The 25,240-nt window shown below is 43.2% G+C and overlaps 2 protein-coding genes across 8 annotated transcripts in view; both read right to left on the bottom strand.

Annotated features, from left to right (window-relative positions):
- The window catches only part of baiap2b (BAR/IMD domain containing adaptor protein 2b), a 98,510-nt gene extending 88,426 nt beyond the window's left edge, over window positions 1-10,084 (bottom strand). For all 7 annotated transcript variants that reach the window (XM_072666986.1, XM_072666992.1, XM_072666987.1 and 4 more), the window contains exon 1: window positions 9,751-10,084. In XM_072666986.1, the coding sequence (XP_072523087.1) occupies window positions 9,751-9,822 (72 nt within the window). In that variant the 5' untranslated portion in view covers window positions 9,823-10,084. The remainder of the gene's footprint in view (window positions 1-9,750) is intronic.
- Window positions 10,085-16,728: 6,644 nt separating this feature from the next.
- On the bottom strand, window positions 16,729-23,406 carry chmp6b (charged multivesicular body protein 6b). The gene is made up of 8 exons (XM_072667068.1): window positions 23,174-23,406; window positions 22,009-22,118; window positions 21,085-21,172; window positions 20,095-20,181; window positions 19,435-19,500; window positions 19,140-19,220; window positions 18,977-19,043; window positions 16,729-17,638 (listed from the first exon to the last, which is right to left on the bottom strand). The coding sequence occupies exons 1-8, from the start codon at window positions 23,234-23,236 to the stop codon at window positions 17,583-17,585; spliced, it is 618 nt and encodes a 205-aa protein (XP_072523169.1). The 5' UTR covers window positions 23,237-23,406; the 3' UTR covers window positions 16,729-17,582.
- Between the last annotated feature and the right edge of the window lie 1,834 nt (window positions 23,407-25,240).

The raw sequence follows: 25,240 nt of genomic DNA, 5'->3' as shown, positions 1-25,240 counted from the left end.
TACCCCATTCAATCTATATCAAAAAGTGAAAAATGGCAAAAAATGAGGATATAAGATTTTTGATTGACCATCAGAAACCATCTGAAGATGAATGTGCTTCGTTCCCTAACTATTGCGGTTTAAACACCTGAAAAGTTTGGGTGCTGATTAGTTGCCGAGATCCCAACAAGAGGATATAATGGGGATGCCTCAACGTTAATTCCAAGACACAACCATCCCCAACACTGCCACAACCATATGTGATATAGCCCTCATAAACAAAGCTACTCTTTAATATGTGTACGTGCCCTATGCTTCCATTGCAAGACAAGACAACGTGAATAAGGTACTTCAGAAACATGAGATTCTGTGTTTCTGTTGTAGATACAAGCGTGCAGTGTATCCTGTACACAAAAAAAGCATTACTACAAACACACCATATCTCCGAGAGGATGACAGTGAAGTGTCAGAGAGACAAAGACACACATGCATTAACATTCAGGCTGCTGAGAGCCTGCCATGTCATGACACCAGTGTTAAAACATCCTGAAACCGGCTCCACCAACCATTCTATTGACATTTACGGGTGGCTAGGAAATGCCACACACCTTATGACACAAGCTAGAACACACAAATACACACACTCACGCAAAGATGGTGCTGAAAACAGAAGGTGTGAAAAGCTCTGGACACTAAGCTGCCCCAGCGGTCATAATGCACAGCATTTACTGAAATCAGAACACTTTAACACACACACACACACACACACACACACACACACAATACTGAATTGGGGAAGTGCGAACACCCAACCCCAGCATCCAGGACGCCTTGGGCACCTCAGCTGTAAATGTTGAGGCAGGAGAAAGCACTGTCCCTTTCCTTTCCTTGCCCTCGCTGTCTGCCTGTTCAGGGGATTGAACCGGCAACCTTCTATTCCCGAGCCCACCTCTCTCAACTTTAGACCTCAGTGGCCCCGTCAAAAAATTATCTCGCTTGAAACAGCTGCTGGGTCTCTGCACAGCTCAGTGGCCTAATGCGCAACCACTACGGCCCAGAAGGTTGTGAGTTCAAATCCCGAGCCATGCCTCTTTAATATGATATATATAATATGGTGGTGGGGCTGGGGACCTGCCGCTTTCCTTCGGCAATGCCGCATCTCCGGAAGTTTGAAAAAAGGCAGTGGCTGGTTTCCCATGTACTGGCTTCCTAATTCCAGCATGGGATCAAATCCTGTTACATTAAAGGTTCAGAACATCCTGTCCTTCTTCTGAAAATGGACCACTTTTGGAGATGTAGGGATTTGTACACTTTACTAGGAACACCTGTGCATCTCCTCGTTCAGGTGGTGGTGTAATGGTGTTGGGAAGGAATGCCGGAGCCCAGTATAGCATTGTTGCTGACCATGTTCATCCCTGCAGGTCCACAGTTTACCATCTTCTAGCGACTAATTCCTGCATGATTATGCACCATGTCCAAAAGAAAAAGTCTTTCAAACTGTTTTCAACAACATGATGATTCGTTCGATGTTTTTTTTTTTACTGGTCTTCTCAGCCAGCCGATCTGAATCCAGTACAACGCTTTTGGGATGTGGTAGAACAGGAGATTGGCAGCATGAAAGTGCTCCCGAAAAGTCTGCAGGAACTGCCTGGAGCGATCATGTCAACATGGACCAGAAGAAACATCTTCTGGAATTCATTCCATTAAGAGCTGAGGCTTGACCCAGTGTTAGTATAGTGTTCCTAATAAAGTGCTCAGAGTCTACGCCATGAGTGACGCCACGGTTCTTCTATGTCATCCCTCAAAGAACCCTTTGTAGCTCCTTTTTGTTTAAGAGTGTATAACCGATAATGGTGTGTGTGCCGCACATCCAACCTCATCCCCTTTTCCATCATTTTCATTAGCCACACGCTAATGCTCATTAGCCATTCATGGTCAGCCGCTGTGAGCCCAACACTGAGCAGCAAGGCAACGCCTCATCGATCACATGAACAACATCTCTGTTCACGCAGCTGGAAATGAGCACAGAATTAAACAGCCGAGAGCTGCATTCACTCCTCCAGAGCCGCAGAACAACAGAGGAAGGGGATCAGTCTTCAGAACAGGGCTGGCTGTGACAGGGCCATTAGGTGTGTTTTGTGAAGTGATGGGGAAGAAAACCTTCACCCAGAGACTGAGGGAACACATACTTACACATGCTTAATACACACTTACACACACTTACTAACCCGGTATATGTTTGCAAATTATGATTCTTTGCATCATCGCTGTCAGTCAAAAACCTTCTATCTCCATTTTTGCCATTTCCCAAACATTAACATAATAAGATTTATGTTCCTTACGTTGTATCAGAAGTCGGACCAATAGAAATGCATGGTGATCTTTCAGCTCCTGATGAAGGGCCCTGATGTCAGTGTTGCAAAATCTGCCCAATTTGGCAAGAAACCTCCCAATCTGGCAGCACTGATCCCATAAAGAGCCTAAAATGTTGGTCTACCTCTACAAACCTTCAAACTAAACAATGCAATGAATTATGGGTATTCCACTTTTGATTAGTGTACATCGCTTCTACACTACATATTACAGTGCATTGTGGGATTGTTACAGTGCACAGAAAATTCAGCCCTACTGCAACTGGTGGAGGTACCCCAAAGTAGTGCACTATATAGTGAATAGGGCACAGTTTCGGACCCAGCTTAAAGTGGGCAGGGCAGTTCCTCCAGCACCGGTGTTGGGAATCCGATGCTGTAGAGGATTCTAAACTGTAGAACATTGAGATTTAGGCTTTGAAAAAGGTGAACTTCCAGATTTTACCACATTTGAGAAGCGGTGATCAAATCTTAAAGCAGAAATCTGGTCACAAACTTTCCATTTCATTTAAGAACTTGCTGATTTCCCCACTAAAAAACCTTTATTTAAATAAAACATTTAAAAAGGTTTCCTTCTAATCTCCAATGATGAGCAGTACATAATCTTTTATTACAGTAGTATTAGTCATTATTATTATTATTATTATTATTATTATTATTATTATTAATATATCATTAAAGCAAGAATAATTACTGTGAGCAATACGCTAACGCCCAAACTTCAGAACTGTAGAGAACACCTTCAACTGAAGTCATCCCTGAAACACTTCCCACACACAAACATACACACACACACTCAGTCCGTGAGAAACTACCCACATACTCTGGGTCAGGAGTTAAGGTTGATCCCACACACACACACACACCTACACCCACGCTCACGTTCAGCCTGTGAGACACTACTCGCCTTACACTGGCAGATGCCGACTGAGTCACTGGTGAGCGCAGACAGGCGGCTTGGCTCTCCAAGGGAACTGTGAGATTACTAAGCAGCTGCCAGGCCAACCTCTCACCGACACACACACACACACACACACACACACACACACACACACACACACACACACACACACACACACACACACACACACACACACACACACACATCTTTGCTTAGTCTTTCCATCCATGAGCAGAAAAAAGCCTGCCTTAGACAGAGAAGCCACAGCAGATACAATGGCCACATAGCGTTGTCCATATGTGCAGTGCTTATTACAGCAGGCCTTGTGCTGTAAAGAACACACTGCACGCTATTAAAAATACAGCCCCAACTACATATGGTTACCAAGCAATTTATTAGGAACACTATACTAGTACTGGGTAGGACAGCCTCAATTCTTTATAGTATGGATTCTACAAGATACATGACCCAGACAGTCCCATTCTACCCCCTCTTAGAGATGTCCTACTGGACTCAGATCACTGAGGAACACTGAACTCATTGCCATGGTCATGAAGCCACTTTGAGAGACTTCTGCTTTGAGCCATGGTGCATCATCATGCTGGAAGCAGCCGATAGAAGATGGGGGAAACTGTGGCCATGAAGGGATGCACATGGTCAGCAGCAATACTCAACTAGGCTGTGGCATTCAAGCCATGATTGATCCGTATTGACAGACTCAAAAATACTCAAAATTTAGTATCTTCGGAGCAGCTGGTAGATACCAGATACCTGTTCATCCCGAAGCTACGCGAGAGCCAAAGGGACTGTCCACAACAAATTGCGAGAGTGAGGCCACTTGTGCTCTCCTGGACTCCCAAGCACGGATGGCTGTGGCATGGCCAGGGATAAAACTTGCGATATATCAGGAATAGAGCTGAGGCTGTTGTTCCATACTGCTGGTGTAAATAAGAGCTGATCGCAGGTGGCACATATTGAAATAGGCAGGTCCAAGCATGCTGATTTGATTTGATGATGATGATGATCACCACAGCCATAATTCCTCTCCATGATCAGAGCTTACTGCTAATTGTAAACAGGACCACCAAGCATTATCACCAAGTTTGCTGCTATCTATAAAACCGGTCAGACGCAGACGCTGCTACTGTCTACATCTATGCAATCAATATTTGTGAAGGGAACACTGTATAAATTCACTTTTCCGACAACTTGATCACTTCATCACAAGCAAACCGCTTCAGACAGACACTCAGTCAGACAGACGGAGCCGCTGTGCCAGCTCATTTAAACTGGCAGACAGTCTGAAGTGAGCAGATCTGTAGCCTTCTGTGTCTGTTCTCAGGTCAGCTGGTGTCGTTTACCTCCCCGCTGTGCCCTTAGGCACACCGGCTCCTACAGCACCCCCGTCCCCAGCGGAGGGTCAAAGCCGCCTCTCTGCGACTCCACACACAGATCCTGCAATTATGCCGCCCTCTCAGCACGGGGGCCCAGAGAGACAGGCATCGACGAGGAGGAAAACAGTCCCCCACAAACGCCTCCCTCAAGACACTCACACACACACTCACACACACTCACACACACTCACACACAGAAAGAGCAAACTCTCCCCTGGTGTTCGTCAATGCTGCAGCTCCTTCAGGATGTGCTCATTAACTCAGCCTGCATTCTCTCTTCCTCCACGAACCTCTACAGGCTGGCCAAATAACGATCCCCACTGCAAGCCACCACAACCACTGACCGTTCCCCCACTGTCAATGTTCAATCTCTAAAGCAATACAGTAAATCCTTCAGCAGTCACTGATGTCTGCAGGGGGTACACTGTTAAAGATGGCTTCTGATAGTCTTTGATGATTTAGTTTTTGAGAAAGCCAGTTCATCAGAGCTGACAGGAAAATTGGCTTCACTTGCACTCCAGATTTACAGCAAGATTCCAGTGAAAAGGCACAAATTGACACGATTATGGGGTTTCCAGGCTCTGAGATTTGCTACAAGGCTAATCCACCTAACAAACCTCCCTATATCTTCACAAACTTGCCTTAAACTCAAATAAACTTCACCCACAATTCTCCAAATCTCCAAGATTTTTGCTGAGCCAAACCCACTTGCATGAATGAACGTCTTGGCAGGGCAGACTCAAAGCAGGCTCAGCTAATGAAACCTCTACGCCACCTCGCTAGGTTTTGTCTTGAGGGCAACAAAAAAAGAAAAGGAAAAAAAATCCTGCACAGCACTGCAACTCTCCAAAGCTTTCCACCAAATCTTGCAGAAACATAATCCCATGTCTGGATTACATGGTCAGTGGCCCTGTCCATGAAGAACAGGAACATCCGGTTACGAAACTTAAGCTTCTCTGGCATGTTTTGGCCTCAACCAACTCATTAAAAAGTTACCCTCTTAAGAAATATCCTCTCTCAGCAGAGAGCTGGAGGTTTATTTGTCAGGTTTTTTTTGGCTTGTCTGGACTTTTCAGGTGATGAAATGTTTAACCCGAGCCGGACCAACAGAGCATTACAGTTATCTCACCCATTTACATTTACAGCATTTAGCTGACGGTCTTATCCAGAGCGACTTACAAGGTCACACAGACTTGGGCCAGCATAGTGTTAGGAGTCTTGCCCAAGGACTCTTATTGGTGTAGCGCAGCATAGTCACCCCGACTGGAAATCGAACCCCAGTCTCCCACATGGTGTGGCAGCTTACTGGCTGGTAGTAGTGCTATCTGTTGCACCACACCAACCACAAAACCACTTATTAAAACAAAACAAAGCCTTACAATTGGTAAATAACACATCATTTTCACAATCTTTCCAACAAATACAATTTAAATGATGTTAAATGATCTCTTTACTTAAGGCCAATACTTTAATATCTCTCCCTCTCAAACAAAAGTTACATATTAGTCAAAAAAGCTACTGAATCACTTATAGTAGATCCAGAAGCATTCTTTCAAAGCTGACCTGCCTGCTGTAATTCTGCTCTTACGTTTGGTACCATGCACTCCTAAAAGGTACTAAAGATGGATCTTCGGAGCAATGCAATAGAAGAACCATTTATTAAAAGTACACTGCTTGGACAAAGGTATTGGGACACCTGCTCATTCACTGGTTCTTCCAAAATGAAGGGCCTTAAAAAAAAGGAAGAAGACTTTCTACTAGATTCTGGAGCACTGCTATAAGAATTTGATTGCATTCGATGCTAAAGCAGCATTAGTACGTTCAGGATGTAGGCTGATCCCCAACCCACCTTAACTCATCCTAAAAGTATTTAACAGAGCACCATCCACTATTCCAGAGAACACAGTCCCACTGCTCTAGCCCACATCTGGCATTATTAGGCATGGTGCCAATAGGATCACGTTTATCTGCTGCAGAGAGTCCTATTCTATTGGCAATACTTCTCTACAGAAACTACACAAGCTGTGTGTGTATTTGCATAATTGTGTCAGTTTAAAGTAGATGAATGCATTCATTAGAAGAGGTGTCCACAAACTTTTGACATATAGCGTACCTTGTACCGCCATCTACCAAGAAACCTTAAGCATCTTTATATTAGAGGTTTATCTGCAGCAACCAGCAAAAAGGCTTGAAATGCTTGAAACATCAACCTGAAACATCCAAAAATCCCTATTGGAGTCTAGTTCTAGATCTCTAAGCGTATCCACAGAGCAGGGTCTCCAGGATGTTCTCCAGAGTTCCTCCACTATGGTGCGAACATGATCATCTCTTCTCTCATGATCTGATCAGTGGCGTACCTCTCCCTCACTGAGGGAATCAGCTCTGTGCGCTGGGTTTAATAGCCCCGATACTTAAGTCCCTAAACAGATGTCTGCAGGATTGTACTAACGCGCTTCATTAGGTTAGCCGCAACAGCCACCGGAGGACTTGGAGGCATGGGGTAAGTCCCATTGTTTAAAAGCTCCACACTGCACTTGCAGTGCAACGCTGAGGAGGTACCACTCTGCTCTGTGGGGTAGTGTATTAGTCACTCATGCTGGTGGGATTTGTACACACACCGTCCATCTGTTTCACCATCCCCACACTTATACACCCGACCTGCAACACACAGCAAAACAAACACGAGGACTGCGTGCACGGATATGCATGCACTCCTATCTTGATGTGGGGATCTCCACTGACTTCTGTGTGCATCAGCAAACCCAGCCTTAACCTTGACCTCAGCACCAACAGCAAATCAGCAAAGCTAGCAGGCTTAACCACAACAAGCACACTTAGTCCCTACAATGTGCTAAAAACATGTTGGAGGACCTGCACTAAACCAGCAACCAGTAAAGCTGCATTCCAGCCATCCCTCTGGCTCGAAGCCTAACTGTGCAGGCTGTCCTGAAGTAGCTGAAGGTTTCTCACCCTCTTGCTTTGGCCAAAACCTTTCACTTCACAAATTCCTTTCACTTTAGCAGCCTAAACACAAGACGGGGACTCCACCAAGCACAGCACATGCACCCTTTTAGTGCTTAAACCACCCAGTAAAATTAAAAATGTCAATTTTACAGCCGGAGGAAAATCGTCTCAACTTTCCATTGAAGTCAATGTAAAAATATGAATGTATTTAATGTAATTCTGGAGCATTTCTATTGGTCCGTTCATCATAAAATTCTGATGCAATGGCGCTCATATCCCAACTGTACGGGTGATTCAACACAGTACAGGTCTAGACCCAACAAACATAAGTGATTTTGGACGCAGCACCCTAGAAAGCATATGGTGTGTGATTTTGGACACAGCCCACATTATCCACATTATGACTGCACCCTTAGCATACTACAGGTATTGTATAGGTGAGTCGACACAATACAAGTCTAGACCCCAACAACCGTGTGTGCTTTGGGACGCAGCCATAAACTCTACACAAAACATACAAAGTTTAGACCCCTAGAAAGTGTCCTGTGTGCGTTTTTGAACGCAGCCATAAACCATGCACTAAGACCGCACTCATAGCCTAACTGTACAGGTGTCTAAACCCTAACAAACTTATGTTATTTGGACACAGCCACAAACCACAACACCAAGACTAGATAATGTATGTTAAGTTTAACCCCCTAGAAAGCATGGTGTGTGATTTTGGACACAGCCATCGTTCATTAAGACTGCACTCTTAGCCTGTACAGGCCCTGTACATGTGATTCGACGCAACACAAATCTAGACCCTAGCAAATGTATGTGGTTTTGGACGCAGCCATAAACCACACACACTATAAAGTGCACTTTTAAGTCGGATTACTCAGAAGTGATTCTACATATAACACCTGAACTTTAAACTTAGTGTATGTGATTCTGGATGCAGCCATTAAGCGTCCACCAAGACTGGATGATGTCTTGGTGTATCTGAGGCTTTAAGCGCTAGGAAATGTACTGTGTGTGTTTTTTTGGACGCAGCCAAGATTGCACTCTTAGCCTAACTGTACAGGTGATCCAACACGACAAGTCTAGACCCTAACAAACTTACCTGATTTTGGACACAGCCATAAAACTCAGACTGCACTTTTAGTCTGATTCCAATTGACTACACAAAACAGCTTAACACAAGTTATTTGAACACAACCCTAAGCTTAGACAGCGACCCCTTAAAACAAAACTGTGATTTTGGACGAGGCCATAAACCATACCCTAAGCTTAGACAACGACCCTTTAAAAAAACTGTGATTTTGGACGAGGCCATAAACCATACCCTAAGCTTAGACAATGACCCCTTAAAAAAACTGTGATTTTGGACGAGGCCATAAACCATACCCTAAGCTTAGACAATGACCCCTTGAAACAAAACTGTGATTTTGGACGAGGCCATAAACCATACCCTAAGCTTAGACAACGACCCCTTAAAACAACACTGTGATTTTGGACGAGGCCATAAACCATACCCTAAGCTTAGACAATGACCCCTTAAAAAAACTGTGATTTTGGACGAGGCCATAAACCCTACCCTAAGCTTAGACAATGACCCCTTAAAAAAACTGTGATTTTGGATGAGGCCATAAACCATACCCTAAGACTGCACTCTTAGCCTAACTGTACAGGTGTCCAGACCCTAACAAACTTTAGTTATTTGGACACAGCCACAAACCACAACACCAAGACTAGATAATGCATCTTAAGTTTAAGCCCTTGGAAGCCATGGTGTGTGATTTTGGACACAGCCATCGCTCATTAAGACTGCACTCTTAGCCTGTACAGGTCCTGTAAATAGACTTAGCCTAACTGTACAGGTGTCTAGACCCCTAAAAACGTGTGTTATTTGGACGCAGCCATAAACTGACGACTACACTGCACTTTTCACCTGCTTGTGAGTGACTCTCCACAGACCACCTGAAGTTTAACCCCCTAGAAAATCTAGTGGGTGTGTTTTTGGACGCAGCATGGACCGCACACTGAGACCGGACAGTGTGCCGGACTTTTACACCCCTCAAAAACTTCACGTGAAGTCCTGCTGACCACTTTCACAACACTGGAGCATTAAGACCCCCCCCCCCGTTTGTCCCGCGCTCACCTTGTACACGTTCTCCGTTATACGGTGCACCTCGTCGGCTCGAGACATGTTGGTGACTTCGGTCAGAACCATGGACAGGAGTTTCAGAGACAGGAGGGTCACAACGCGAACGCTGAGAGAGAGAGAGAGAAGTGGGGTAGAGAGACACCGGCAGAGAGCTGCTGCTGCTCCTCTTGCTGCTGCTGCTGCTGCTGCTGCTGTAGCGCGCCGGACAGTGAGCGCGAGGACAGGCAGCGCTGCGCCTTTTATACGGGAATCTCTCACTCACACATGCACGCGCACACTCACACACTGCAGCCACGCGGGCCCACGCACTGCCGCCCGCGAGCGAGCGAGTGAGCTGCAGAGTGAGCGAGACGGAATCCTCCTCTCTCTCTCTTTCTTCTCACAAAGCTCCGCCCACCGCCGGGGGCGTGGCTTAGAGAACCATTCATGCGGTCGCCCGTCGTTCAGAGCGGTAGGTGAGCGCGAGATGAGAGATTAAAGAGAGATAAAAGGGGGCTCTCAAGAAGCTCTCGTGCTACAATGGTATCGTTATGCATTGCAATGTGTCCAAAAGTATTCAGACACCCCTTTTGATTTGGTAGTTCAGCTGCTTTAAGGTGCACCGCTTGCTGACATGTCCCGGATGACCACTCACGTTGATAGACGTTGATATCTTATTTGGACGTTGGCCAAAATTCAATGTTAGGGCAACGTCTGATGCCAACGTTGATTGGATTAAGAATAGTGACGACAGATGGACTTTGATGTTTTGTTGTTTTTTTGATGTTGACTAAACAAGCAAACCAACGTCTTGGAAACGTCCCATGCCAGCGTTATACTGACAAAACCCAACGTCTGATAAACGTTAGAATATTAACATCTATATTTCTACATCTATATGGGCATCTATAACATCAGATATTTGACATCTGTACAACATCTGTACAACGTTGGATTTTGACATCAACCTGATTTTCATTTTTGACTAAAACCCAACGTCTGTCCAACGTCTGTCCAGCCGCGGTCAACGTCTTTCTGACGTCAAATTGGTGTTCAATTGCCCACACAGCTCCTACAGTCTTCTTCACCCACATGTGACCCTTAGTAGGGACCTGGGGGTGGGGTCTATAAAGCCCCCCAGCTCTTGGCTGAAGAGTAGTGGGGCAGCAAATGCACCTGCTTCCGTGGCTGATTGCAATTGAATCCTCACAGCAATGGTCCGGCACCTAATGTAAAGCCTCCTCGGGACAGCAGAGGGTGTTACAGCCGGGGGGGCTCTTTCCTAATACCCTCGATTTCAGAGGCAGCGCTGGGCGAACACGTGTCCATAAACTTTTGGACACAGTATTGGATCTATGTGTGTGTGTGTGTGTGAGTGTGTATGTGTGTGTGTGTGTGAGTGTGTGTGGACCGTGTGGCGCCACGCAGCGGAGGAGCTACTGCGCGTGACGTAGGCGGGGATCCAAGCAGGCGTATCACGACCCATACAGTGCGCGCGCGCACACACACACACACACACACACACACACACACACACACACACACACACACACACACACACACACACACACACCGCCGTCCTAGCGCTTGTTATTTTACTGGAAAGGTCAAGAACACGGATTACTGTAATACTCCTCTCCTTTTGCTTTACTTTCTGTTAAACAGGCAGCTCTGCAGGCACACACACACACACACACACACACACACACACACGCACACACACACACACACACACACACACACACACACACAGCCTTAGCCACTCCAATCCAGAGACCACGTCCATTGATTTCCCATCACCGTGGATGTCTTATCTATCAGCAGGCTGAGGGTCAGAAACCGAGGGTCAGCGGGAGATCAGGGAGCAGCCCTGAAGATCTCAGCACCTCCAGATCAGCTCAGTCTGACCAGGTCAGGTCTGGAACAGCGGTGAGCGTGAACTGCTGTGTGAGAGGCCTGATGATGGGACCCATGATGGGCCTTGTGTACAATCCAGCATGATCTCACACAGAAGCGTCCACATAGGTCGACTGTTCCAGTCCACAAATACCACCTATCGTTTCTTCACCTGTCCACTGGAGGCGCTGTTGATCAACATACTCACAAACACACAGACAACCTGACCTGTACTCGAAGAACCGAAAACACAGAGCATAAAGGAGACCCTCATTTTACTACGGTCAGATTAAGAGTAAGGGTTACAGGGTTATGTGTAGATTAAGACTAGGATTATGTGTAGATTAAGACTAGGATTAGGTGTAGATTAAAGTGTAGATTAAGACTAGGTTTAGAGTAAAGTGTAGATTAAGACTAGGATTATGTGTAGATTAAGACTAGGATTATGTGTAGATTAAAGTGTAGATTAAGACTAGGTTTAGAGTAAAGTGTAGATTAAGACTAGGATTAGGTGTAGATTAGAGTGTAGATTAAGACTGGGTTTAGGTGTAGATTAAGACTAGGTTTAGAGTAAAGTGTAGATTAAGACTAGGATTAGGTGTAGATTAAAGTGTAGATTAATACTAGGTTTAGGTGTAGATTAAAGGGTTGATTAAGACTAGGTTTAGGTGTAGATTATGGTGTAGATTAAGACTTGGTTTAGGTGTAGATTATGGTGTAGATTAAGACTAGAATTATGTGTAGATTAAGACTAGGTTTAGATGTAGATTAAAGTGTAGATTAAGACTAAGTTTAAGTGTAGATTAAGACTAGGTTTAGAGTGAGGTGTAGATTAATACCAGGTTTAGGTGTAGATTATGGTGTAGATTAATACTAGGTTTAGGTGTAGATTAAAGTGTAGATTAAGACTAAGTTTAGGTGCAGATAAAGACTAGGTTTAGAGTAAGGTGTAGATTAATACTACGTTTAGAGTAAGGTGTAGATTAAAGTGTAGATTAAGACTAAGTTTAGGTGTAGATTAAGACTAGGTTAAGAGTAAGGTGTAGATTAATACTAGGTTTAGGTTTAGAGTAAGGTGTAGATTAATACTAGGTTTAGGTGTAGATTAAAGTGTAGATTAAGACTAAGTTTAGGTGTAGATAAAGACTAGGTTTAGAGTAAGGTGTAGATTAATACTAGGTTTAGGTTTAGAGTAAGGTGTAGATTAATACTAGGTTTAGGTTTAGATTAAAGTGTAGATCGAGATTGTTTTGGCAAATATGAAGACTAGGATTATGTGTAGATTAAGACTAGGTTTAGATGTAGATTAAGGTGTAGATTAAGACTAGGTTTAGGTGTAGATAAAGACTAGGTTTAGAGTGAGGTGTAGATTAATACCAGGTTTAGGTGTAGATTATGGTGTAGATTAATACTAGGTTTAGGTGTAGATTAAAGTGTAGATTAAGACTAAGTTTAGGTGTAGATAAAGACTAGGTTTAGAGTAAGGTGTAGATTAATACTAGGTTTAGGTTTAGAGTAAGGTGTAGATTAATACTAGGTTTAGGTTTAGATTAAAGTGTAGATCGAGATTGTTTTGGCAAATATGAAGACTAGGATTATGTGTAGATTAAGACTAGGTTTAGATGTAGATTAAGGTGTAGATTAAGACTAGGTTTAGACAGATTAAGACTAGAATTATGCCTATTGAGTTTAATGGGACAGTATTACCAAATGCTATCCTTTGATAGACATAGACCTTGGATAAGACAAGTGAATAACCTTTGGGGAGGTTGGTAGACTATCATATTAAACCATTGAGAGCTCTGGAAACTCTGGGTTCAAGAGCTTTCCCCTAACAGTCCCTCTTAGGAGAGGGAAACTATACAGTGTCATTTAGGCCAAACTTCTAAAAATCTGGCTCATCGGTGTATCTAATAAAATCACATTAAATCACGGCAAATGGAAAAACAAACCGTAACCAGTCTAAGGGGTCCGTACCGGTGGGCCTTAGTAACCACTTGGCCCTGCAGTGGAAAAGACGCTAAAGATCCACCTTGTTTAATGGAAAATAATGTGAACACAAATGCCCCCCTCCCTCCCCCAGCTACACCAACTTGCGGGCCTCTTCTTAACCTCTTTTTTAATGACATAAGGCACGGGTTGTGGACATACTGACATCCCCACAAATTCTCAGAAAAGCTTATCGTGGCATCATTTCTCATGATCATCATATCAGCCATCCCTAGAGAACAAGGTTACCCCGGTTCACTTAATCTCATGTGAACAATTTGTGGAGGGGATTACTCACTGTCCTTGAGTAGAACGCTTAGGAATCAGAGTGAATGCAGAGCAAGAAGGACACTCGGTTAGTCACCAGGCCTTTATTTGGCTGGTGGAGTTTGAAAAGCTGCCACCTTCCAAGATGGCATTTGCACCGATCAGCATAACATTAGTACCACCTACCATTATATTAAATAGGTTCCCCTTGTGCCGGCATAAAAGATCCGAGCATTTGAGGCATGGGCTCCACAAGACCTCTGAAGGCGTCCTGTGGTATCGGACCCCAAGTAGATATTAGCAGCAGATCCTTTGAAGTCCTGAAAGTTGTGCGGTGGAGCCTTCATGGATCGCCTTAGGTAGGCGTCTTAGGTACCCATGACCACTGCATAAGACCTGCCTGCTGTTTTGGAGATGTTCTGACCCAGTCGTCCAGCCCCTTGTCAAAGTGGCTCAGATCCTTATGCTGGCCTTCAAGAACTGACTGTTCAGTTGCTGCCTAATAGATCCACCCCCATCAGTTAGTTTTTAACCTCACCTGCCAGTGGTCTTAATGTTATGGCTGGTTGGTGTATTCAGGCTAATGAATATGGGCTTGGGTCATCAAATCATCACATGTCAGTCTGAAAGTAACTATAGGTATCTGGATTTTGGAGGTTTGGGGACAGTGTGTGACCAGCAACAGTGTACACCTCTGATATCTTAGGGTTAGTCCTCCCACCATTCTTTCTCTAATCCACACTCCTCTGCTCATTGTCTGTGATCGTAACAGTGTGAAGGTCTGATTCATTCTGAGCCACAGTAGAGCCATTCAGGGCCTCCCACTCCTACACACACACACACACACACATACATACATACATACACATATACCACACACCACTTACCTGCCTCCACACCGGCAATGGACCTCCGACTGAGTAGGCAGACTAATTCCTCTCCAGGCCTGTTCAAAAAGAGGGGGTTCTGAAAAGCCAATGCCTCTGCCAAAAATAGCCCACAGGACAACAGGAATTAGCAAATGACCTTCTGGAAAGTAGCTAAGAAAAAAAACACATTATCCCAGCGTCAACCTGCAACAGTGTTCATCAAAAATACACATCTGAAGAGAACTCCCAGTTCCTGAGAGAAAAGTTGCCAAAGTACCAAAGCATCAGCTGGACCACTGTGCCCTCTAGTGGCCTATATCATGCAGTAGTGTGCTTTTATTGCTATTGATACTTGTACAGTAAAGTGAAGCTCTTTTCTAAGCAGATACCAGCTTAGAAAGCCAGGGTCTGAGTACAGGGTCAGCCGTGCTACAGCACCCCTGCAGCAGAGACCCAACAGTGGCAGCTTAGTGTACCTGGGCAATTCTCAGGGTTGGTGTCCTTTAGTCCCTGAGACATGATTAATATTAGCAATTAGGAAAACCACTGATACGTAATAGATCCACATTGTATGTGTGTGATGCTAAAGCAGTGAAATTAATTAATTAATCAAATATTTAAAGCTTGTTTCCTAACAAATAGCAGAATTTTGACACAACCCCATTGGTCTACTATTGAATAGACTATCAAAAGTACAAATATATTATATTTACATATAATATATTTGTAGCATGAATTGATGTCCCTCTGTCCCATTCAATCCTGTAACCCCATCATCTCTTTAAATAGAGATAAGAATATCTTCCCTCTTTTCTATAAAGAGGCATTTATACCTGTAGATCAGGCTTGCCCCCCTCCTCCCTTTATCATTTAGCTAGAATCTGTAAGCAATTTCAGCAGAGAATAGAAAAATTACACTGTATTAAAAACTACTCTCATTCTCTGGTGTAACTTAACTCTATGCATTTAGCTCATTAGTTTAACCCCCCGCCCCCAACTCTCCCATTTATCATTAGTTAGTTATAATAAATAATAACTAACAAAAAATAATAATTGTGATGCTCCACTGCCTGTAATAAGGACAATAGCACCTCTGTCATTGCTACTCCGTATCTGGCATGCTCCTAACAGCTCTATGTATCTCTGTAGGGTGAAACTCTGAACAGGACAACGCCCATGAGAACTGTGTAACTGTGTAAACCCTATAATTTACTGCCTCAGTCCACACGCTTCTTTCACTCCTACTGACGGGTGCTGCCCAGGAGCAAGAAATACCAGTTCTAGCACAATACTGCTTTAAAATCTTAGTAAAATTTCAAAATGAACATAGGGCTGGACGATATGGTAAAAAAAATACTAAATCATGATATTTAAAGAGTATTTTTACAATAATTATCACAATACATATGATAAGACCAAAAACCATCAGTAGCGACAGATAATGTATAGAAACTACTATTCAGATTCTCTCCTGTACTGAATACAGTGATTTATACTCAACATCTGCTGAACTGCATCTAATTAAACCAGTCTAATCACACTGTTAGTAATGAAACCTGCAGCTGATCAGTGTTTATTAAGCACGTACAATATCCTCCATATGCTTAAAAAAAGCTTATAACTAAATTTATCACAAAACAATGAAATATCGTCATATTGCCGAGCCCTACACGAACATAAGATGCCAAGTACAGAAATATCTATTGTGAAAACCAGTGTTGGCTGGCATTGGAAGGCATTAGCCATTTTAGCACAGAACCCTTAACTTAACTCAGTCACATTCCTTTAAATTCCTTCAACCCTTAACGTGACGGGGTTGTATGGTTGTTTCAGGTGAATGATTATCACCTTGGGTCAGAAAGTGGGCACCCATTCCTGAGCAAGACTCCAGACCCACGCACTAAACACTTAACCCTGTAGTCAAGATCCCAGTGATCCAACACTGCCCCAACGAAATACGCAACATTCAAAATGATTAAAAAATAATTTTATTGTCTCAAAATAACAAAATGAAAAATCACGAGCAAAGCTTAAGACTGCAATGAAATGCTAGACTGCTCTGAGAACAGTCATGTTTACGCCAACGTGAGCCTGAGACATCTCGTGCCTCATTTACTGACTCGCTTGTGCTCGGACCGGACTCGTTTTTGGCTTCATGATATGATTACAGTTTCGTAAGAATGCATAGAACGAGCCAAGAAAAATGGCTCACATAATCCACAGACATAAAACGACGACGTCATGAAGATCCGGCCCCTTTTGATGGTTTGTATGATTATCAGTCTAACAAATTTTTTGTTGGGCTGTTACTAAAGTTTTTGTGGAGAAGAGAGGGAGCTTCCTCTCAACAGGATCCTAGCCCCATTGTCAAGGCAAGTACACTGGGCTTGCAGTGAGCCTTTTTCAGCAGGTTTCTTTATGGAACCTCTAGATTTCTCTCAATCATGATAACAGGGGCTAATTCTGTCTTCTACCTTCTCAGAAGCATTAATTATGTGGGTGAAGTCATGGAGGGACCTGGAGAGTAAGTAAGATTAGAGTGAGATGTGGTTAAAGGTTAATGACTGGTAGAATTAAGTATGTGGTTATTAGGGTCATAGTAAGCAGAAATCTCATAAACCTCACATTCTTCATTACACCAGGTTTTAACATACTACGAATCTACGTTGGGCGACACAAGTCCAGCATTCCAGGCTTTTCCTGAAAGCTTTTAAAAACGGAGGCTTTCATCAGGTGTGGTTCTGAAGAGTCCCTGGTGGCCTCCAGTAGGGCGGAACTGCTCAAGTGAAGACAGGAACGTGACAAGTCTATTGCATGGGTGAGAGACTACACAGCCAACAGTTCTCTCTCTGGCGTCTTCTTCGGCTTCTCCTTTTCCGGCTCTGAAAGAAAATAGTTTTGTTATTTTTCAACTATTTATTACAATTATTATTAACATTAAACCTGCTACAAATAGTACTGTACTGTAAGAAAATAAAGGTGTAAAAGGTGTCTCTGGAGGGATCCCACAAAAGAACCACCTCCGCATTATAATTAGGGTTTTCCTAGCAGCACTTGCAGCCAAAGTAGGGCCCAGAACACCCAGAGGCCCATGGTTTATGGACAACATACAGCAATCAGCCATAACATTCCCACCACTTCTGTGTTTCTACACTTATTGCCCATTAGATCCGCTACATATAGGAGCACTTTGTAGTTTGTATAATTCCGGGCTGTAGTCCATCTGTTTCCCTGAGCATTGAATGGACCCCACAGGACTGACCACCACAGAGCAGCTATTTTTTGGGTGGTAGATCATTCTCAGCACTGCCGTAAGACTGACCGAAATGGTGGTGTTGAGTGCATTAGTGTGTGTAGTGCTGGTATGAGGGGATCATTAGTATTAGTAGCTGTATGACCAAATGTGTATATAATACTAAATACTACACAAAACCATGATGGTATCTGGACCAAACAGAAATCTTGTGAGAAATCTTATGGAAAAGCATGGCTATAAAGACACGTTGAGTATCAGCAGTTCCAGACTGCATGAGTCAAACCACAAAACTATTATCTAGAACCTTAGAATAGCTAAGCACATACACCGATCAGCCAGAACATCAGCATCACCAGTCTAATATTGAGTAGGCCCCCTTATGCTGCCACAACAGATCTGACCATTTGAGGCATGGACTCCAACACTTCTGAAGGTGTCCTGTGGGATCTGGCACGTTCAAGACGTTCAAGATCCTTTAGGTCCTATAAGTTGGTGGGACCTCCATGAGCATCAATGAGTCTTTTGTGCTCATGACCCTGCAGGTGATTGTTGGACCACTATTGGTAGGTACTGACCACAACACACCAGGAAGACCTTGAAAAGACCTGCCCAGTTGGCTGGACATCAGTATTTGGCCCATGTCAAATTGTCTCAGATTCTTATGCTGGATATTTTTTGCTGCTTCCAACACACTAACGTTAAGAACTGATGTTTCACCAGCTGACTAATATTTTCACTCCTTGAGAGATGGTATTATAGATACAGATTATCAGTGTTATCCCCTTCATTTGGTACTAATGTTATGGCCGATCGGTTTAGATACCCCAGAAAATCTCCAAATCATTACTGTATTTAACGATTAGTAGGCAGAAGAAGATAAATCTGTTGAACAACGACTATCTGGGCTTGTGTATGCAAGTGTTGGAGAGTGAGAGAGGAAAAAAGAAAGAATGAATGAATATACCTGGTTCCTCCTCTGGAACCTCTGGTACCTGCTCATCAGGCACCTCAGGAAGCTCCAGATCATCACCCTGGGACAAAAAAACAGCAAGAGATACAGATAAAGAAGATGAAGAAGGACAGTACCTACAATCATATTTGTATACATTTTTTTTTAATTCACTCACTTGAGTGATGGCCTCAAGCTCAGCTAACACAGCATCTTCATCCTCTTGAGTCAGAGAGCCTGCCAGAATGTCATCGATTTGCTGCACACAGGGACAAATGTACTGGTTAATTCTGTTTTCCAAGAAAAACGATCTGACAGACTATGTGTTGTGTGCGCCTGAACCTTTTTTGTAGTTCAGGTTATATCAATAGTTTGGGTACAGACACTTTATTCTATAGCAGGTAGGCAATTTTGACCTGTAGTGTAACATCCAAGTAGGGGCAGGAATCAAGCCTGGGACAAGTGGTACTCACCTTCTGGTACTCAATGGCATCATTGGTCTCATCCATGATTCTCTCCACCTCTTCAATGGACAACACCTGGAGCAGGAAAATGGGTGGGAAGGGTTAACAGGTGAGATAACTCATTACAGAGATACCTAGTTCATGCTAATGATACTAATGACACTTTTAACAGGAACCATTAGCTCAGTAGGCTCTATAGATTCAGGTTCTTTAAGCTGCCTAGATGTAAAGCTGCACACACAGCTTGTCTAGTCCCTGTTGAGAGGTACTGTCAATATAATAGGACTCTTTGGAGCAGATAAACCAATGAACCAATTGGTATCATGCCTAATGCCAGGTGTGGGCTAGATGGGTATAAAGCCCCTAGCTGTGGAACTGTTTTCTCTGGGATGATGGTTGTTGATCCATCCAATATGTTTGGGGTGAGTTGGGGATGCAGTCAAGCCCTCACAGCAATGCTACATAATCTAGTAGAATGCCTTCACTTTGTTGAACAGTGTTGAACAAAAGCATGATAAACCTTTTGAATGCCCTTGGTTTCAGAAGAAATAACAAATGAGCAGGTGTCCCAATACTTTTGTCCATATATCTGTAAAGCCAAGGCAGCCAATAAGTGAGTAATCTAAGCCAGAACAGGTGAACAGGAAGACCACATGACCCAGCACATACCTCATGCATTTTCTTTAAGCAGTCATTGCCAACCTTCAGTCCTTCAATGACTTTCATCTCTATCTGTGCAAACTCAATGTCTTGAACCTAGAAAGAGGATAAACAGTTGGTCCCGTGTGATCATGTGTTTTACACAACACCACATACAAACACAAAACAGCCAATTCTACTAAATAAATCACTCATTTAGAGCAATAATGCGCAATAATGTGCTGTCAAACATTTCAGCCCTTATATATAAAATAAAATAAAAAAGAGAAAAACACTGTTGGGTCCCGACCAGGCTTTTCGGTGTGAAGAGACAGAATAATTTATACTGAACACTGATGTTTTTGATGGTGCAATCAAATCGCAACCAGTGTGGAGCGAGGTGCTCTTTGTAAATGAAGAAAATATGTCAGAAAAGAGCGTGAAAGAGTGTCATAGAATGACCCAAGAACCAAGACCGGCCATTTGCAGACACTCTTCTGCTGAATTGTCAGGAAAGAGTTACAGTATTTCAAGTTTAATTAAATCTAAATTAAGTCACATTTTTATTGTTTTTTTCTATTATTGTTTTTTTTTCTTTAAAAAGCAAGACAACATGCATGTAGTCTATTTAGGTTTTGCAATGGTGACCAAAAAAGTGGCAAAATGAAAGAAAACCTGTAAAAAAAAAATAAAAATAAATAAAAATAAAAAAAGTTCTGCCTTTCATTTTGTTCAGTTTCTGTCAAAATGTTGGTGTAACTTTCGGTTTCCATTTCAGAAAGCATGTCGTAATGAGCTCAAGTTATTAATTACTAATTATTAAAAATGTCACTGAGACATACCTAAAGCAACCAGTATTAACAGTCTATTGAAGATGAGCACTCATAGTGTCAAAATGCTAAAATGCATAATTTTAGCAACACATCACCTTGTTACTAAAAGTATACATGTACAAACCCTTTCTTTAAGAAAAACAACCTCAGTATTAACGCAGCACCTCTCCTACTTTTCAGTATTTACCATGCGCTCCAGGTTGCTGATCTGGTTCTCCGTCTTGTCCAGAAGCTGTTCCTGGAAGCGCTTCTTTTTAAGCAGCAGGAGAGCTTTTCTACAGGAGCACAAGAAAAAGAACAACAAAAGAGGGAGGTTTTTATGTTTCAACACCCTGAACAGGAACTCTCACATACTCTCGCTTTCATCAAGATGTCAAGATGCACAAGAAACAGCCTGACCGACAAAGGCCTTTGACTACAGCGGGGACTCAATTTCAGCTGAGCCTTTCACATTGCGGGGAGGGACACTTTATTAGGAGAAACTTAAAGATCAATTTGAAGTCTTTATTAGTGCTTATAATCACAACCAATCTGGATGTGGGATTTTATGGGTGAAAGTGATGCCAGTCATTGAAAGCATTAAATATAAAACATTAAATAATATTAGAAATAAATCCAAATCATTTTGTTTTGTTTTGTTTACTTGATTAAAATATCAGATTGCAATAGATTAATAATAGATTAAAGAGTGCAGTCCCAATGAATTAGCAATGATTAGTGGGAGTTTGTTTGATGCGTGTTTGATGTCTGTTTTGCCACATAGGGTTGGTTTCCTGGACAGGGATTAAACCTAGTCCTGGACAGGGATTAAACCTAGTCCTGGACTGGGATTAAACCTAGTCCTGGACTACACAGGATTCTGAAGATTCCCAATTAAAAGAAAAATAAATAATCCACGATTTGGTTTAATCCTTGCCTGGGAAACCAACCATATTTCGAAATATTATAATACCCCCCCTCCAATAATCTATTCTCTAATGTTTAAAGGCACAACCAGTATCAATTGATTAATTATTTAAATTTTTAGCAGATTTGGCTCCACAATTACTACACAGTGAACCACAGCCCGAAAACTGAGTGATGCCGAAACGGACAGAACAAGGCCACTCACTCCTTCTTGCCATCCTTCAGGAGCTGTTTGGCCAGCTGTCTCTCCTTCCCCAGCTGCAGAGTGACCTTCTTCTGGTACTGCTTCAGTTTATCTCTCTGCTGCTTGAGTTGCTGTGGTCAAAATAAACAGAGGGGCTTCAGCACTGTGCAGGTAGGGTGTCCTAATCGGGTACATGTACTTCAACTACAGGGTGTTTAACAGACAGTCGTATAAATGTTGATGCTTCTCCTATGAACTTATAAAGCACTGATACGAGAACCAACCTACTCTACAGGCACACATTTTCATAAGCTGGGCCCTCCTGCACTGCATATTTAGGCATATCCTTTGCTCTGGCTCATCTGATCCCTCCAATTATCCAGGGAGGATGATGGAGTACCTCCACCATATGTCTCTTGAATGGTAGCTAGCTGCTAGATACCAGCATCAGATCCTGAGATGTTCTCAACCCTGGACCTTCTTAGAGCAGGACCTGCCCTAATACATACCCTTTAGGACAGGAAGGGCTTGTTAATGAGCAGAAGAGGGGATTGCCCATGACCAGGGTTGGGAACCACCCCAACCTAGAAAGAGCTGGCTCCCTCATCTGGACTAAAACAAACCAACGGCCAAATAGAAGCTAGATAAATACATTTACCAGACTACCAAGACTAACTATCTCTATGTCCTTAACCTGTACTTTCTTGACAGCTGACAAAAAACAAAGCTTGATCTGCTTGTTTAAAGCCAGGAAATGGAAAGTTAGCCAGCTAGTTAGCTAGCTGGTTAGCTAGCTAGCTATCTCCAACAAACCCCTAAAGGGTTAGATAAGCAGAATAAACCCTCACTTAATGATATTCAGCCATTAAAGCCACAGAAAACGTATAAAATAACTTTATAATAATAATTTAACTTAATTTTAACGAGCAAAACAGGACCACTCCCAGTACATTAGCCAGCTAGCTCAGTTAGCCCAAGCTAACAATGAAAGTTAAACTTAAGAGACCCTCTAGACATAAATACAGCACTACAGTAAGGTTTACATGCATGTACACGACTAATAGAAGCAGCTGTCAGAAAAATAGCTGCTATTTTAAACGCCATGTTAATGCGGGTAGCTAGTGAAGGTAGCCAGCTAGCTCTCTGGCTAGTGCGCTTAGCCGTCAGCGGTAGCTAGCTAACACACCAGCACAGCTCGGTCCTGCTCTGTGACTCGAGTCCGCTTCTTTTTGCCGAAAATATTTCCCATTTCGATGCCGCATCCCGCACTAACGTTATCAGTTCAAATAAAGGAGAGGTTTTCTGTAAAACTCGGTCCTCAAACGCCCATTTCTGTTTCTAGGTTCAGCTGTGGGGCGTGAAACCACAGCACGGAGAGATGTGCTGAAGGCGGCAGCCGTGCAGCGTTCAACATGGACACGGCCGTGCAGCGTTCAATATGGACACGGCCGTGCGGCGTTCAATATGGACACGGCCGTGCAGCGTTCAATATGGACACGGCCGTGCAGCGTTCAACATGGACACGGCCGTGCAGCGTTCAATATGGACACGGCCGTGCAGCGTTCAACATGGACACGGCCGTGCAGCGTTCAATATGGACACGGCCGTGCAGCGTTCAACATGGACACGGCCGTGCAGCGTTCAATATGGACACGGCCGTGCAGCGTTCAATATGGACACGGCCGTGCAGCGTTCAATATGGACACGGCCGTGCAGCGTTCAACGTGGACACGGCCGTGCAGCGTTCAATATGGACACGGCCGTGCAGCGTTCAATATGGACACGGCCGTGCAGCGTTCAATATGGACACGGCCGTGTCCATATTGAACGCTGCACGGCCGTGTCCATATTGAACGCTGCACGGCCGTGTCCATATTGAACGCCGCGTTCAACGTGGCCACGGCCGTGCAGAGTTCAACGTGGACACGGCCGTGCGGCGTTCAACGTGGACACAGACGAGCCTCCAGTTTCTCTTTCAAATGCAGAGTCCTTTATTTATTATTCATGCTGCCTTCAAGTCCTCATCAGAAGCTATAGCTATATGACTACTCATAAGTAGGTTCAAGTGGTTCTGGTGAAAAACAACAACAACAACAACAAATGCTTTTGCCCCCCTCCAATAATCTATTCTCTAATGTTTAATGGGCACAATCAGTGTCTACTGGTCCACAGGTTTTTATTAAACCTACTATAGCTATATGACTACTCATTAGTAGGTTTAAGTGGTTCTGGTGAAAAACAACAACAACAACAAATGCTTTTCTAGTTGGGATGGTGTATTGGGATATCAGACAGAAAAACATAATTATTCTGATTATAATCATCTCAAGTGAAGTGTTTTCATTACAAACCTAATTTTCATTTAAACTTTGAGTCATTAAGGAACGAGAAAACAGGCCACAAGCTGCATATTAATCAATTAACTTCTTTTCAGCCTGTAAATTTGTAAAAATCCATTGACAAAAGCACACAGTCCTGGTGTAATCATGGATGACCGGTTATCGTTCTTACCACATGTTGCAAATCTGAATCTCGGTCATACCAATTTCTCCTTTCTCCATTCAAGAACTCTCCATTCTCTCTTTTGAGCCATTAACTGTTGGATTTATTGGATTGCTCTGGGTCATCGTCATGTCGCATGGTCCACCTATGCTTCATCTTCAGTTTTTAGACAGATGGTCCCACAGACCCCGTTTACACCTGGTCACGTCCAGTATCTGGATTGTATCCTGATATGATTTTAACCACATGCATGTACACTTAGTAGTCAAATGCGTCTCTGATTAGTCAGGCTGAAATCATATCGCTATGTGGGAAGGAATATGCAAATATGGCAGTTATTACTGGTGCTTATCGAATATAATTAAAGTAACATAATTAAAGTACTTCCAAAAAGAGCCTGTTGTCCAGGTCCAAGCATTTAAGAATCAATAGTTGAATAGTTGAAGCTTTAGTCCTCATCTCCAACTCATCCCAAACGTCCAAGCATGAACCTATTGGTACTATACCTAATGCCAGACGTGGGCTAGAGGGCTATAAAGCCCCCAGCATTGAGCTGTGGAGCAGTGTACCTGTGTTCTCTGGAATGATGGTTGGTGCTCCCTTCAATACTTTTGGGAACCCTTGTGTGAGTGTGTGCATTTGCACATCTGTGTCAACAATGGGTGCAACTTCAAATAGCTGAACGCGTTCATTAAAAGGGGTGTCCACAAATATTTGGACATATAGTGCAGTCGACTTTACACTGCTATAA

The sequence above is a fragment of the Salminus brasiliensis genome, chromosome 22, assembly GCF_030463535.1.
Source record: "Salminus brasiliensis chromosome 22, fSalBra1.hap2, whole genome shotgun sequence".
NCBI lineage: Eukaryota > Metazoa > Chordata > Actinopteri > Characiformes > Bryconidae > Salminus > Salminus brasiliensis.
This window is presented reverse-complemented; position numbering and strand designations above follow the sequence as displayed.